General features: G+C 43.3%; 1 protein-coding gene across 1 annotated transcript; it reads left to right on the top strand.

Moving 5' to 3' along the window:
* Positions 1-951: 951 nt before the first annotated feature.
* Positions 952-8,913, top strand: LOC146173118 (uncharacterized). The gene is made up of 2 exons (XM_084585133.1): positions 952-1,049; positions 8,514-8,913. The coding sequence occupies exons 1-2, from the start codon at positions 952-954 to the stop codon at positions 8,911-8,913; spliced, it is 498 nt and encodes a 165-aa protein (XP_084441259.1).
* The last annotated feature ends 7,599 nt before the right edge of the window (positions 8,914-16,512 follow it).

Raw genomic sequence — 16,512 nt, forward strand, 5'->3', positions numbered from 1 at the left:
ATAATTTATAGCGAAGCACTCCATAGGAAACTCCATAGGCATTGGTAGGCCTCTGCATACCGCGAAGAAACACCCGGCATCAAAAAAGCACTCATGCTGTCCAAGCACCCACGACTGTTTTATCAGTTACTTTATGTCACGTACTTACGACCGTTCCGTTACGTCCTATTTCCGGTTACAAGTGAAGGTCGCGCACCGCTAAGCTGGTAATGATTTCATTTCAATATGGATCCCAGTGCTAGTCTATGTAAAAAGGGCGACGGAATCCCACGTTCCCGAAGCCGTACTGAATATTTGGTTACTCAGAGCGGATGTATGTGCGGAGAGTCCGTCTCCGGTGAGTGGTAGACGCGGGAACTCCTGACCAACTGCGTTGAACAGCTGAGATGCAATGGGATCGTACTGTGTAAATTATCGTCTGCAAAGCATAATCTACCTCTGCGCGGAGCGAAAGACTCTGAACCAAAGAGCGCCGCCAGATGGACACAGCATGAGCCAGAGGCTGTCAGAAGCATTGCACGAATACTTTCAACAACTCTTGTTCGGGCTAGTCTGTTCATGATATACAAAAGAATACAGCGCGAAGGACAAAGTCGAAGCAAGGACGAAGTCAAAAAGGATAAACAAACGAATGGTACAGTGCTCGTACTCTGCTTGCAATACACGGCAAACCAAACGCTTTCGCGCTTTTTTTTCACGCAATGAGACGTGCAAAATAATGCCTAGAGAAGACCAGACACTCTTACAATGCACCAATAGAATCGGAATAATTCCTCAACTAGCCACCCTTTCGTTCGCCGCTCCACACTTCCCAACCTGGCGTCTTTTCCAATCAAAAATTAATTTTCCTATTTATCTCGTATAAGTAGTCTCTCTCTTATAAAATAAGCAGATTATGTTAGATGTTATTTAGAAAAGCTTGGGCTGACACCATCATAACCACCAGGTGACATGTTGATGTGCCCTCTTGAAGACACCTCGCTAGCACTTGTCCTAGATGTTCCGATCCCGCCGCTGGCGACGTTCCTCAACAAGAGAGAGGGTGGGCAGTATGTTCCGGAGCAATGCCTTCAAGAAGACAATAATGTTTGAAGCAACACGGAAAGTCACTTCAACTGCCGTCATGGGAGGTACTCCCGCGCAGGCGTCTTCTTGCTTTCACCGTGTTGTTGTACCTTGGTCGAGAATCAATTTCTTTCCGTGTTTTCGCCGATGTCGTCATGTCCATTTCCTTCCTATAGCCACCTGTACCAGCCGCACGTAGGTGGCACAGGAGAAAACAAATCCTCATGCCAGTTTGGCAACAATTTATTCTACGTAGTGGTAACTTCGATGCACATTGTCTACTCATTCTCGGAGGAACGTAGTGGCAGGCAACCGATGAAGAGAAACGATATGTGTTACACGCCGCCTCCAAATCTCATAGAAGGATTCGACCAACATAACAGCTAAACATAGGTAAAGCACGCTAAGTATCTAAGTTTCGTTCATACATTAGATTGGTTGAGTTACACTGTGTGATTCATTGCTCTTCGACGTTTCCAGAGTTTTCTTCGTTTACGTCGTGATCACCAAATGTATATAGTCATTTGTTATAGCATTATAACCGAATTGAATTAGACCCCGCGGAAAGTTTCCGATACGCTCCGAAATTCTATATCATGATACCCTATATTTTCATGGTTTCTGAGCGTCAGGAAGGGCAGTGCGCCACAATCTAATACAGGAGCGTTGAAGTGTTTGTTGATCGACACTTCCTACACAGAGTATAGTATCTATTGCCTTCAGCTGCTGTCGCTTCCTAGTGCACTGTGCAATGGGAGAGGCATGGTAGTTTTTCAAAAATTAATAGATGAAACTGTTATCGTGGGTAATAACATCTTAACCTTTTGTTGCATGATAAAAGATTACGTGTTTGGTTTGGTATGGTTTGGTTTTGGGGTTTAACGTCCCAAGCGACTCAGGCTATGAGAGACGCCGTAGTGGAGGACTCTGGAAATTTCGACCGCCTGGTGTTCTTTAACGTGCACTGAAATCGCACAGCACACGGGCGCCTAGCTTTTCTCCTTCACTAAAACGCGGCCGCCGCGGCCAGGGTTCTAGCCCGCGTCCTTGGGCACAGTAGTCGAGCGCTCTAACCACTGCGCCACCCAGGCGGGGTAAAATATTAGATGTGAAAAGTTCGAATTTTAGTGGTTTTCTGTCTTTGTGCATCCAGAAAACCACTAGAAAATAGTTTTGCTAGTTTTAAATAGCGTAATTCATAAGATATAGAATGTCCACTACAATGGAAATCATGCACCTGAACTCCGGGGGGGAAGTTTAGACTAGTGTTTTTTATTCAGCTCTCAAGATTTGCTGCTGCCCACATGGAAACTTGAATGCAATATGGTAGATGCGGTGTTACTCTGCCTTATAAAACAAAAACTTTTGCCACTAACACATGTACACCTTGCACGTTGTGTAGAGATGCACGACATTGCTCTTGCGTTCGCTGATCTCACGTCATTAGGCAATATATGCCAATTGACAGCGAAAATGACACAAACAACACGCACATCGTTGCATAAAGTGCTTGATTTCGCCGGTAACTTTTGGTTCAATCCGGTAGAAGCTGCTTCTAGGTCCAAAAAAAGATCGGCTTCATCAACTGTGGCTTACGAATGGGTTTTTATCAGCCTGTCCCAGTAATAGCTTGAAATAACAAAGTTGGATGGTGCACTCTGCTGTAAGACGGTGGTAAAAGATGCATGCATTGATAACCGCTAAGTATTTGAGAAAAGAATGTCATACCTTTCGTCAACTTCGGTATCAGATACCAATTTCTTATTGCAGCCCACCGCATTATATTGAGGCCCGATCCATAGTGCGTAACACAAAGTGAAAAAAAAACAAACAAACAAACAAACAAGCATCAGAAACCATGCGTGTGATGTTTTAAGTGACCGAGCACTGAAGATGCTCACATGGGATCGTATTCCGAGTTTTTGTCGTTATCGAAAGTGTTGCTATTTCCCGGGCTTCGAGTCATCTTATTGGTGAAAACGCCTACACAGGACGTGGCCATTACTTCTGGTTCTATGGTGGACGCGTCCTGTTCCGGCATTTCCACCAATAAGATTACTCTAGGTCATGAAGATAACGACACTTTCGATAACGAGGCAAACTTGAAATATAGGCCAAGTTTTGTACGGTCGTTTCATTCTGCCATGCATGGTGTCCACTGTAGTAGACATTTTACAAAAGTTGCTATAAAAATTATCTCCGCTTTAATCAGCCACACTATTTATACCTCTTGTCTCTGTGTGCCTCTTTTATCATATTTACATAATTAAAAGCCTCAAATTATAGGCTAAGGCTAGTTATAAAACAATTATTGCATATGGACGACACTTGTCCGTTCGATCAGGATGCAGCCATTATTGAAACTACGTTCTCAAACATCGGCAATATCGCGGCGCTATCTCGAGCGGTAGAAACAAAGCTTTTTTGTCCCCTGTTGTAACCAGTATGCACATGGGTATCTGTAATGCGCTAACCTTGCTTTAAATATCATAGAAATGTATACACGGTAGTGGAAAGCGTGCAACAAACGGTTAATGTTGGGCAGCAGCCGTTCATTCGGCCATGACATGAAGTGGATGTGCCGAAAGCAATTCTTCTGGTTTTTCACGGTGAAAGGACGCTAACGTGTTCAGCCTCTTGTTGCGATTGGATCTCGACGGGGTGCAAAACGCATTTCTCATGGCGCTCAACTAAACTCGTGTCTGAAAACACAACCAGTAGAGAAGCCCAGTTCAAAGTATTGTCATTGTTTTAACCGGAACGTTTATACCATGCACGAATAACCCGTTGTTTCTGCCTTAATTAAGTCAACAAACAACACCGTTGCGGAAGTATGGCGCGAATAAAATTCTTCAATCTCGCCAGACTGAATGTCCGACGGCAGGTATAATGCACAATATTTGTGGCCTCTTTATTTTGAAATAACGCATACGCTATGGCGTTTTCCGATAACCGGAGCGACACTCTAAAGCCTCTACCTGAGCTAAGTCACCTTGGTCATATTGTCACGAGACCAGGTCTTAGCAGAAGCCCTGAGCAGACGTCACACAGCGGCAGCGAGCTAGGTCCGGCCAGCGGCTCAACACCAAACAACACCTCAACAACCAAAACAAATCAACACCAAATCTCAACACAAAACGCGAAAATGAAGCCTGAACACAGAAGGAAGGGTCTTGTATTCCAGGTAATCGGCTAGGTCTTTCAGCTCAGTGTCAGATCGCTGCTGTTGCACAAAACTGCTGGCGCTTACCTGTCTCAAAACGGTGTCGCCATCGCCCTCTCTCTGGGGAGCGCCGGCGGGGGCTAGTCCAAAATAATACTAAGTGCTCGGTGGAGGCGATAGCAACAAGCTTGCTTGGCTGTCGTCGATCTCACCAATAAGCGGTTCCCGAGTTGTCGTCTTTCTAATCTGTGTCACGCTGAATTCCCGTTATTATGGCTGAATTTAAAGTCAGCGAAGACACAGCTAAATAGAGTCACAGGCGGTGCCTAGCATAACATGGAAGATTGTAGCAACACTCGCGTGTGGCCGGAATCTTCTAGAAACGTCGCGACCAACCTTCCGCGACAAAGAAAACGATAAAGCTGCGTCTTGGGACAACGAGCATGAACAAACAAAGCATACAGAATCAATCCATGCGCTTGAATCACAGTAATAAGGCTGCATGCCGGCGGCTGTTGAAAAAGGACACATAAATATTTGAATGGTTTGCGACAATATCTAATGGGCTGCATTAAGCAGCCTTTATTTCGACGGTCGTTCATCTCAAAACATTGAGGTAAAGAAGTTTGATTTTCATTTTATTTTGTCCACTGTGCCACTTGGAAGCCGTTGCAGGTAGTAGTTGGCTATAATTACTGCATTTTGTGTATTCTTCAAATATTTCATTCAAGTCATTGTGGTAGATGGGTTTTGGAAGGCACTTCAATGGCATCAGGCTTTCTCCCGAAGGGCTTTTAATAATTTCCTATTTATGATTTGGGTGAATACAGGACTATGGGCGCCGGTTCGAGTCAATAGGAAACGTATTATCAGGAAGAAAAAGTAAGTTGATTGAATTTTTCTCCACGCCGTAGTTATGTATACCCATTTAACATTGGCGCTAAACTTAAAAATATGTAACGGATGTATCCCTCACGCGACTGCCATTGGAACAGAGATAACAGCGTTAATAATAGCTCCACATTAGGGATAAACGCAGCGCTTATGATGACGACAGGAAAAAAGATTTAGCGTTAATGGGTGGTCGAAAAATTTATCATCCTCCTGGTTTCAATGACTCGAGCGTGCAGAATTGAAGGTTAAGTTTCCCATGATTGATGGAATTAATATTAAAACGTTACTTAATTACCGAATAAAGCGACGTCATCTTTCAGACTGCACTGCACTAGCGGACGATATGCGGGAGAACACCAAATTCATGGAATGTCGGGTTCCTGCGATACCTCGCTACAGAATGGCAAGTCTCGCTACATTGAAAAAAATAAAGTGATTCTCTCCTTTTAGCTCTCTCGACGGGGAGTTATATGAATCTCGGTGCGTACTGTTTTAGCACAAACTTGTTCCTTTTTTGTAAATATTCCTGCAAACGTTTAAGGCTCCAGAAGTGTACGGGCCCAGTGCTCACTGGCTGAGAAATTACCTTGACCGTCACCTACAAAGACTTAACAAGACCGGCAGAGCACTCGTTTCTCGCAGGGAACGTCAGGACCTTAACCCCTCAACCAATGGCGATGAGTCAGCAAATGAATCTTTGAACGCGGGTATGATTACACTTTCCAGAGGACACTTCGTCTTACGACTCGGACCCGCACACTTTCCTCCATTTGATAACCCTTCACTGCAAGCCCCACATTGGAGACAGGCTGCTGAATGGGCGAGCCTTCTGAAGTTGTAGATGCTGAACCCTTCACAGAGGGCGGCGGGTAAAACAAAGCGCCTTTATAAATAAAAATGTTAAAGAAGAACGATTAAACTTCTTGTTTAAGTACTTTGAGTGTAAATAAATACAATCTCGTGATAAAGGTTAACGAAATAATTTTGGTGTCGATAAATTCTAAAGTCCAGGGACGCATTGCAGTTAAAAACGATTTGTGTGTATGATGCGAGATTAACAATGAAAATATCAGCTCAAGCTCCACAGCAGTAATTCGTGTGCTCTCCTAAACGTTCGCTTAGATCCCGCTGTGTTCTAAAAATCCGGAAGAGCCTTCCAATGCACGCTAGCAAGAATCAAAACTGGCCTATTAGGGAATTGTTGTGACCTGAGCCTGCCCATGAGTGTAATTCCTATAGTAATGTAATATACTTTTCGCGCGAACATTTGTGAATGCGTGCTGTAGTTTTTCGGGCTTTATCTAGTAAAGCCCTAGCAAAAGTGTTTTTTTTTTTCTAATTATAAGCTTATTTCTTTATGATCACCATCGGTATAATTGAGGGGCTCACAAAAAGTACACCACTTCTTTCAAACAAGGCCTTCACTTATTCAACTTTAATTGTAACCCTTTTCTGTCGCTGCGGTTATTTAATGACGGGAGATATCCTGACATCATTACTGGATCATGCGACACTCTATACTACAATGTCATTGTCTTTTGCTGATGCTTCTACTAAATCCCTCCGTAGAGTATGCCGTTGCTTCCTTTTTGCCTTACGTACCTTATAAACTTGTAATTTATTATTCTTTTTCCAGTAATTGCTAGTGCTTTGTTTTATCCCTTATTTCTTTCCTGCTTTTTCCGTCTGACGCTGCATTAACAATTAGCTTGCCATCAAGCCACGGTGCTATTCGCCTTATTTATAACCTCTAACTATTGGCTCCCTAATTGCTTCGTTATCGCTATTATCAGGGGATCCTAGTTTTATATCAACCTTGAATGCATAATCAATATGTTAAACAAAATTATCCGCAAGAACTAAATTTAGATGTTTTAACTGCATATTTGCATCAACTGTGTGAAACTAAAATGAATATTTAGCTCCAGTGTGGGAACGTGTATCTGTTTTACAGGCTTGAAAACAGAGTAAAAGCCCCCAAATTTCCGTTAGGTTACACAAGATGCAAAAAGACGCGTACCCCATCCAGTTCGTAGCTGCTCTATATACTCTCTCCTCCGAATATTCGGGCGAGAAAGAAAGTTGGCTAATTTCCCTCCGAATTCTTCGGCAGCTCTAACACCGGGAAAACGGCCTCCTTCCCTGGCTAGTACCGCACAAAGACGCAAGTAGAAAAAAAAAAAAAGATCTGAGGAAGGGTATGGGTATATAAGCAACCGCCGGCCCACTGCCAGATATCATAGCATCGTGAGCAAGCAGCGCTCAACAACTTCACCATGAAGCCAGTGGTACGCTTTACCTTGCTTTTGTAACCGGAGTATTTTGAAGCGTATACATTTGAGTTAAGACTTAGTTCATAAAACGTATTCGACCGCATTGTCTTAATTTAGGTCGGACGTATCAAAATATTCTGCAGAAAATGGTGCTAGAAAGCTGTCCTCCTTCGTCTGCCATCATAAAATACATTGCAAAGGACGTAGGATATTTCCTTAGCTTATACGAATAGGTAAATACTCTTCGATCTCGAGCTTATGCTAATTTGCTGGAAACTGTGTTCCAACGTTGCCGAAGGCCAGTTATAGTGGGCGATGTAAGAATTCCGACACTTACTTGAAATAATAAAATCACGGCTTGCCCGAACTTTAAAGAAGCGGACATCGCCACAAATTATAAACTAAGACAGTGTCTAAATCGACGTATAAATATTTCTCCTCTGCACCTTTAAGCTGAAATACTCAACCTTAAAATATGCATTATGGATAAGGCTATTTTTTGAAATGTAAAAAATCGTTAGGTGGAGCTAAACTAATGAAATGTATGAATGCATGATTTATTATTCACAAAACAAGTGCATGGTTTTCGGAACCTATTCTCCATCACATGTATTGAACCTGTATATTCTAATAACCTGGATAAAGTCTCAAACAAGGGGCCGAGTAAATTAACTCGCGATATTGCTTGCTGACTCCAAACACATCACAGTTCAGCGACTTTGAAATATCCGGAGTAAATCTGGCGTGCAGCGTTCGAATTTTTGGATATATTAGCAAAAGCAAATTGGCCGGTAAATTTCTCATATTTTTATATCCATATTTTGGTATGTAGAACAAATTCAGCTAACCATTCCTAAAGCTCTGGAGCTGACGTGCAAGGGGAGAAAGAACTGACCGCAACCATAACATGTTTAGAGACAATGGCATGCTGTGCCCATCTAATGAACCTTAAAAAATATGCCGAAACATGCGTTATCGATCTAGTTTTCAACTGTTTAAAATGTTGCTATATTGTCTTTAACCAACACAGTGCGACTATTAGTTTTTACAGCCTATATTCTGCTTGATATACATCTAAATTCTCAGAGGCTGTTTTGTCAAATTATTACTAAATACAGAATTACTCTCTCTACACAGGCAATCTCCCTCTTCGTATCTGCTCTCGTTGTTTCCGCCATTGCCGGCGGACTGGGAGGCTACGGAGGTGGATACGGAGTTGGCTACGGCGGTGGCCTTGGTTACGGTGGTGGCCTCGGATACGGTGGTGGCCTCGGATACGGTGGAGGTGTTGGAGTGGGAAGCAGTGTGACGCTACTGCGTGGCGGTCCTGGCTTCTCCAAAGCTGTGGCCGGACCTGTATTTGTCGTCAGAACGATTCACCACGTGGACAAGGTTCACGGAGGAGGTGCCATCGTGGCCCACAGCGGCCTCGGAGGCTACGGTGGTGGACTCGGATTTGGTGGAGGCCTTGGATACGGAGGAAGCCTGAAGTACGGTGGTCACGGCCTCAAGGGATAGATATTTGTCTTTGTGTGTTAGGGTGCACGAATGTGTGCTGTGACAGTCTGGACAGTGTGTTTTCGAAGAAGCTTCGATATTCTCCTTGAAGATGGTCCCCAAGGCAACCGCAAACAGAAGAGGCTTTCGTCATCGTCGTCGTATCGTCTGAGTACGGCTGGTCAGGAGAAGACGTTTCTCGCATAGTGTCCTCAAGGAAATTTTTAAATAAAAGCTTTACTTCGAGTATTCCCTGCACTACTGCGGACTTACCACTTGCTGAATCATGCATCCTGGGTAGCCATTGAATCGCATCACTCCGACGTTTGCAAATTACGTATTTTTCGAGCAACAAACTGTAAATAATTAAAAATGTGCGAATTAATAATATGCATCTCGTGACGCGTTAGCCAAGTGGATTGTGCACTCGGTTTCAAAGCCCGTGAAGGTGGTAGTGACTTCAGCAGCACTGTACGAGTTAAGGTTGTGGTGAAAGGCACTGACGCCTGTGCAACAGGTCATGTCAGTGAACGTTAAAGAACCTCAGTTTATGAAAATAACTAGACCCTTTAATTATGGCGTTTATTATATATTTCCGTTAGCTTTACAATGTTTAACCTTATATACTAACCATTGCATTCCATATTTGAGATACCATACCACACCATGTCATACCATATCACAACACACCATACCATGCCAAACCACACCATGCCTCATTATGCCACGTCATTATGAATGCTTGTAATATATGACTGCTGAACTCTGTCAGTTTGTTTGGCATAGGGCAAGTGAATGAGATTTTTCGAGGTTGTGGCCTAGTGAATCATCGAAGAGCCTTAAACAAAACCTTTAAAATGAGCACTTGTTACAAACGCTGCCCGCGAGGGTTGAGGCATTCGGTGATGCAGACACAATACATTTTATAACCTCACCATACTGAGATGCCTGCGGGTGTTTTCCTGCTATACATAGCTCGCAAGTAATTGGGCCAGATCAGTAAAATTTACCCATTGAGATTTTATAACTATAGGAAAAGGCCTGTCCTTAATTGAACAATATTGCTTGCTAAAACCGGACCACCATATCATCCGCACAATTCATGCGCTTTCTTTGCGGCAACCAATATCTGAAAAATAACGCCGAATTATAACTCGCTCTTCCGGCTCTCAGAGGGAACTTATTTTCCACTATCGTAGTTCTACGATTAACTCCCTTTCTTTTTCTTGCTACCTGCCTAAATTTCCTGCAGTAACGCGTTGACTTGGCCTCGCAGAGTTGAAAATAGGTTTTATTGTGGAAGCGCTGTTTACCACGGAACTTAATATAATGGCCTTGAATGCTAGCCTCGAATACATTTCTCCTCTTCCTCCTCCCAAACCAGTCAGTAATTTCTTGTGCATAACCAAGCCTCGGCTGCACTGGTTATCGCAGATTATGTTATTATAGGTTATTTACAATGCTTTTAGGTTGCGCATGTTGCTCGGTCTCTTTGCAAAGAAAAAAAAACAATTACTTGAAAATTATTTCCCCATAAAAAAGATCTATGACCTTCCCTTTTCTACCTGTATGGATGCTTTTTGACAGCAAGCGACACCTGTGCACCTAAGAAAATTGGAGGTTTAAATGAGTCACTTATTCCCTGTCTCTCAAAACGAGCCCTCAGCGTCATACCGCAAATGACTCCATGACCACTTTATGAATGTGCATGGCGGTTTAACCTAACCTGAGACGTCCACGTAAAATAATTTTGTTGGTGCTATTAAAGTATGCAAGTGTAAACGGCTGATATCAATGGTACGTTAACTTCATTTTATAACCAAGCACTCTATAGTAATGTCGGCAGTGGTAGGCATCGGCATACCGCGAAGAAACACCCGGATGCAAAAAAGCACTCATGCCCTGCAAGCACCCGCAACCGTTATATCCGTTACTTTATGGTACGAACCTACTACCATTGCGTTACGTCCTCTTTCCGGCTACAAGCGAAGGTCGTGCACCGCTAAGGTGGTGATGATTTCATTTCTAGATGGACCCGAGTGCTAGTCTACGTAAAAAGGGCAAGGGCATACCACGTTCCCGAAGCCGTTACTGAATATTTGGTTCCTCAGAGCGGATCTATGTGTTCAGAGCCCGTCTCCGGTGCGTGGTAGACACGGGAGCTCCTGACCGACTGCGTTGAAAAGGTCAGATACAATGTGATCGTACAGTGTAAATTATGGTCGGCAAAACAAAATCTACCTCTGCATGGAGCGACAGACTCTGGACCAAAGAGCGCCGCAAGATGGACACAGCATGCGCCAGAGGCTGTGGGAAGCGTTTCAGGAATACTTTCAATAAATCTTGTTCGGACTAGTTTGTTCATGATCGACGAAAGAATACAGTGCGAAGGACGAGGACAAAAAAAAAAAAAGGGACGAGGTCAAAAGAGATAGACAAACGAATGGTACTGTGCTCGTCCTTTGTCCCCAATACACGACTAACCTAACGGTTTTGCGTGCATTTCAAACAAGAAGACGTACAAGGGATTGCCTAGAGAAGAGAAGACACTCTTACAATGCAGGAATCGAATCCGAATGATTCCTGACCTAGCCACCTTTTTGTTCTCCGCTCCACACTTCCCAACCTAACGTCCTTTGCAATCAAAATTAATTTTCCTGTCTCCCTCGTATAGGTAGTCTCTCTCTCATAAAGTAAGCAGATTATGTTAGATGGTTTTTAGGAAAGCTTGAGCTGACACCATCAGAACCACCAGGTGACATGCTAATGTGCTCTTTTGAAGAAACGAAGCCAGCATTTGTACTAAATGTTCCAATTCCGCCTCTGGCGACGTACCCTAACATGGAAAGGGAGGGGGGGGGGGGGGGCAGCATTTCCGGAGCAATGCCTTCAAGAAGACAGTACTGTTCGAAGCAACGCGGCAAGTCACTTCAACTGCCGTCGTGCGAGGTGTGCGCGCGCAGGCGTCTTCTTGCTTTCACCGTGTTGTTGTAGCTCGGCCGAGCATAAACCTCTTTCAGCGTTTCGACCGATGTCGTTACGTTCACTTATTGTCTAGCTACCTGTACCAAACGCACATAGGTGGCGCAGAATAACAATCCTCACGCCAGTTTCAAAACAATTTATTTTACGTAGTCGCAGCTTTGATGCACATTGTTTACTCATTCTCGGAGGAGCGTAGTGGCAGGCAACAAATGAACAGAAACGATGTGTGTTACATGCACCCTCTAAATGCTTAAAAAAAAACTAAAATAACAGCTAAACAGAGGTAAAGCACGCTAAATATCTAAATTGCGTTCAAAAATTAGATTGGTTGATTTAAATTGTGTGATTGATTGCTTTCGACTATTCCAGAGTTTTATCCGTTTACGTAGTGATCGCCAAATGTGTATGATTATTTGTTATACCTTTATAGCCGATTTGAATTAGACCCTGCGCAAAGTTTCCGATACGCTCCGAAATTGTACGTCATGCTATGCTCTACTAGAAAGGGGGCGTACAATATACTTCGCATAGCGACTGTATGTCTGAATCAAGTATCGCTTCCTTTTGTCCTCCAGAAAACCTCCAGTAGGCTGCATCGTTAAGACCACTAATGTGTTCACTGGGGTTTAACAAATGCTGTTGTTGCATACATGACCCTCTATTTTAATTTTTTCTGGGCGTCAGGATGGGCAGTACGCCACAATGTAATACAGGACCGTTGAAGTGTTTTTTCATCGACACTTGTTACACAGAGTACAGTATCTATTGCCTTTAGTTCCCGCCTCTTCCCATTCCACTCTGAAAGGGGAGAGGCATGGTAGTTTTTCAAAAATTTATAGATGAATCTGTTTTCGTGGGTAATACCATCTTAACCCTTGGTTGCATGATAAAAGATTACGTGTGCAAAGTGCGAATTTTGGGGGTTTTCTCTCTTTGTACATCCAGAAAAGCGCAAGAAATGTTTTTTGCTTTTTTTAAAGAGCTTATTTCATAAGATATAGAATGTCCACTACAGTGGAAATCATGCACCTGAACTCCGGGGCGGAAGTTCAGACTAGCGTTTTTTATTAAGCAGTCAAGTTTTGCTGCTGCTCACATGAAAACTTGAATACAATATGCTAGTTGCGGTGTTACTCTGCCTTATAAAACCAACTTTTGCCACTAACACATGTACATCTTGCACCTTCTGCAGAGAGGCGCAGTCTTGCTCTTGCGGTTGCTGATCTCATGTCATTGAACATTATATGCCACTTGACAGCGAAAATGACACAAACAAGATGAACATCGTTGCAAACAGTGCTTGATTTCGCCGGTAACCTATGGTTCACTCCGGCAGAAGCTGCTTCTAGGTGCACAGAAAGATTGGCTTCGTCAGCTGTGGCCATTGATTGAGATTTTATCAGCCCTGTCCCATTGATAGCTTGAAATATGCTGGATAGTTGGATGGTGCTCTCTGCTAATAAAAGGTGGCAAAATAGTCATGCATTGATAACCGCTAAATCTTTGAGAAAAGAACGTCAGACATTTCTTCGACTTCGTTATCAGATAACAATTTCTTATTGCAGGCCGCGGCATTACATTGAGACCTGAGCAATAGTGCATAACAGAAAGTGAAACAAAAAACATCAGAAACCATGCGTGTGATGTTATAAGTGACGGAGCACTGAAGATGCTTACATCTGATCGTATTCTGAGTTTGCTTCGTTATCGAATGTTTTGCTATCTCCCGAGCTTCGAGTCATCTTATTGGTGAAAACGCCTACACAGGACGTGGCCATTACTTCTGGTTCCATTGTGGACACGTCCTGTTCCGGCGTTTCCACCAATATAACGACACTTTCGATAACGAGGAAAACTCGAAATATGGGTCATGGTTTGTACGGCCGTTTTATTCTGCCATGCATGGTGTCCTCTGTCGTAGACATTTTACAAAAGTTGTTATGAAAAATCATCTCCGCTTTACTCAGCCACAGTATATATAGCTCTTGTTTCTGTGTGCCTCTTTTATCGTATTTACATAATTAAAAGCCTCAAATTATAGGTTGAGGTTAGTTATAAAAAAGTTATTGGATATGGACGACATCTGTCCGTTCGATCAGGACGCTGCCATTATAGAAACTACGTTCTCAAACATCGGCGATATCGGGGCGCTATCTCGAGCGGTAGAAACAAAGCTTTTTTGTCCCCTGTTGTAACCATTATGCACATGGTTATCTGTAATGCACTTACCTTGCTCTAAATATCATAGAAATTTGTACACTGTAGTAAAAAGCGTGCAACAAAGGATTCACGTTGGGCAGCAGCCGTACATTCGGCCATGACATGCAGTGGACGTGCCGAAAGCGTTCCTTCTGGTTTCCCGCGGTGAAAGGACGCTAACGTGTTCTGCTTCCTGATGCGATTGGATCTCGACGGGGTGCAAAACGGATTTCTCATGGCGCTCAACTATACTCGTGTCTGAAAACACAACCAGTAGTGAGGCCCAGTTCACAGCATTGTCATCGTTTTAACCGGATTGTTGATACCATGGACGAGTAATCCGTTGTAGCTGCCCTAATTACGTCAACAGAAACTACGCTATTGCGGAAGTATGGTGCGAATAAAGTTGCTCAATCTCGTTTGACTGAATGTCGGACGGCAGTTATAACGGACAATATTTGTGGCCTCTTTATTTTGTGGTAACGTACGATATGGCGCTTTCCGATCACCGGAACGACAGTCTAAAGCCTCTACCTCAGCTAATTCATCTTGGTCATATTGTCACGAGACCAGATCTTAGCAGAAGTCCCCGAGCAGAAGTCACACAGCGGCAGCGAGCTAGTTCAGGCCGGCGGCTCAACACCAAGATTAAACACCTCAACACCAAACAACACTTCAACAACCAAAAAAACTCAACACCAAAACTCAGCGCCAAAGCTCAACACTAAACACCAAAATGAAGCCTGAACACATCCAAAAGTGTCTTGTATTCCAGTAATCGGCGAGGTCTTTCAGTTCAGTGTCTGATCGCTGCTGTTTCACGAAACTGCTGGCGCTTACCTGTCCAAGACGGTGTTGCCGTCGTTCTCTTTCTGGAGAACGTCGGCGGGGGCTCGCCCACAAAAGTACTAAGTACTCGGCGACGACGATAGCAACAAGCTTGCTCAGGTGTCGTCGATCTCAGCAATCAGCAGTTCCCGAGGTGTCCTCTGTCTTATCTGTGTCACGCCGAATTCCCATTATTATGACTGAAATTAAGGTCGGCGAAGAAACAGCTAGATAGAGTCTCAGGCGGTGCCTAGCATAACCTGGAAGATTGTAGCAACACTCGCGAATGGCCGGAATCTTCACTCTGTGAAGACGTTAGGGGTGTACTTCTCAGAGCACATGACATGGGACGTTCACATAGAATATTTAGTCAATAAATTATCACGCACAATAGGTTCTCTACGCCGACATTTCCGTGTATGTCCACTTACTATTAACATTATTCCTTATAATTCACTGTTTTCGTCTATTCTGAACAACTTGCTAGTATGGGCAACAACGACAGCAGAAAACATTACAAAGTTACAACTCCTTCAAAAACGCGCAATAAGAAATATTACTAAAGCTTCTTACCTCGAACATACAGGACCAATAGCTAAAAATAGTTAAAGTAACATCTTTGTATAACTACAGGCTTTTGCGGTTATATAAACAAGGCATCAGTAAAAAGGACAACACACTAACACTCATAGGAGCGCTTCAAAACAACATAAACACATACGACACCCGTAACCCGGAGCACTGGCACGTTACAGCGTGCTGGACGAACTATGGCAGGCAGATGCTTTGCTTCAGGCTTCCTACTATATTAAATTAATACTTTGCTAATAGTGATCAAGATTTCTCTGTTCCTTCCATTAAATTAATCCGCGAAATGTTTCTATAAATACCTATTTTTAAGTTAGGTGTTCTGTCTTGCGGCGTTTGTTTTATTTTTCATGTTTTTTTCCTGATTTACCTAGTGCTTTTTTGTAGTCTAATTATTTCTCCATTGATTGTTTATTCACTGTGTGGGCGTGACTTTCTCTGCTTTGAAATGCCGTCATATGCAGGGGCAGCCGCCCCGTCAAGCTGCTCATCGAAATAGCTTTTTAGTGGCTGCTCCTCTCCTTTCCTTGTAGTAAAGGAAAAATAAAGTAGTATTATTATTATTATCTTCTAGAAACGTCGCGACCCATCTTCCGCGACAAAGAAAACGATAAAGCTGCGTCTCGAGACAACGAGCATGAACAAACAAAGCATACAGAATCGATCCATGAGCTTGAATCACAGTGATAAGGCAGCATGCCGGCGGCTGTTGAAAAAGAACACACCTATTTGAATGGTTTGCGACAATACCTAATGGGCTGCATTAAAGAGCCTTTATTTCGATTGTAGTTCATCTCAAAATATAGTGGTAAAAGGGTTTCAGTTTCATATCATTTTGCCCAATGGGTCACTTGGAAGCCGTTGCAGGAAGTATTTGGCTATAATAACCGCATTCTGTGTATTCTTCAACTATTTCACTCAAGTCATTGTGGCCGATTGATTTTGGGAGGCACTTCAATAGCATCAGGTTTTCTCCCTAAGGAGGCACTTCAACGGCATTAGGTTTTCTCCCGAAGGGCT

The sequence above is a fragment of the Amblyomma maculatum genome, chromosome 11 (genome assembly GCF_055883805.1).
Source record: "Amblyomma maculatum isolate TAMU_Amacu chromosome 11, ASM5588380v1, whole genome shotgun sequence".
NCBI lineage: Eukaryota > Metazoa > Arthropoda > Arachnida > Ixodida > Ixodidae > Amblyomma > Amblyomma maculatum.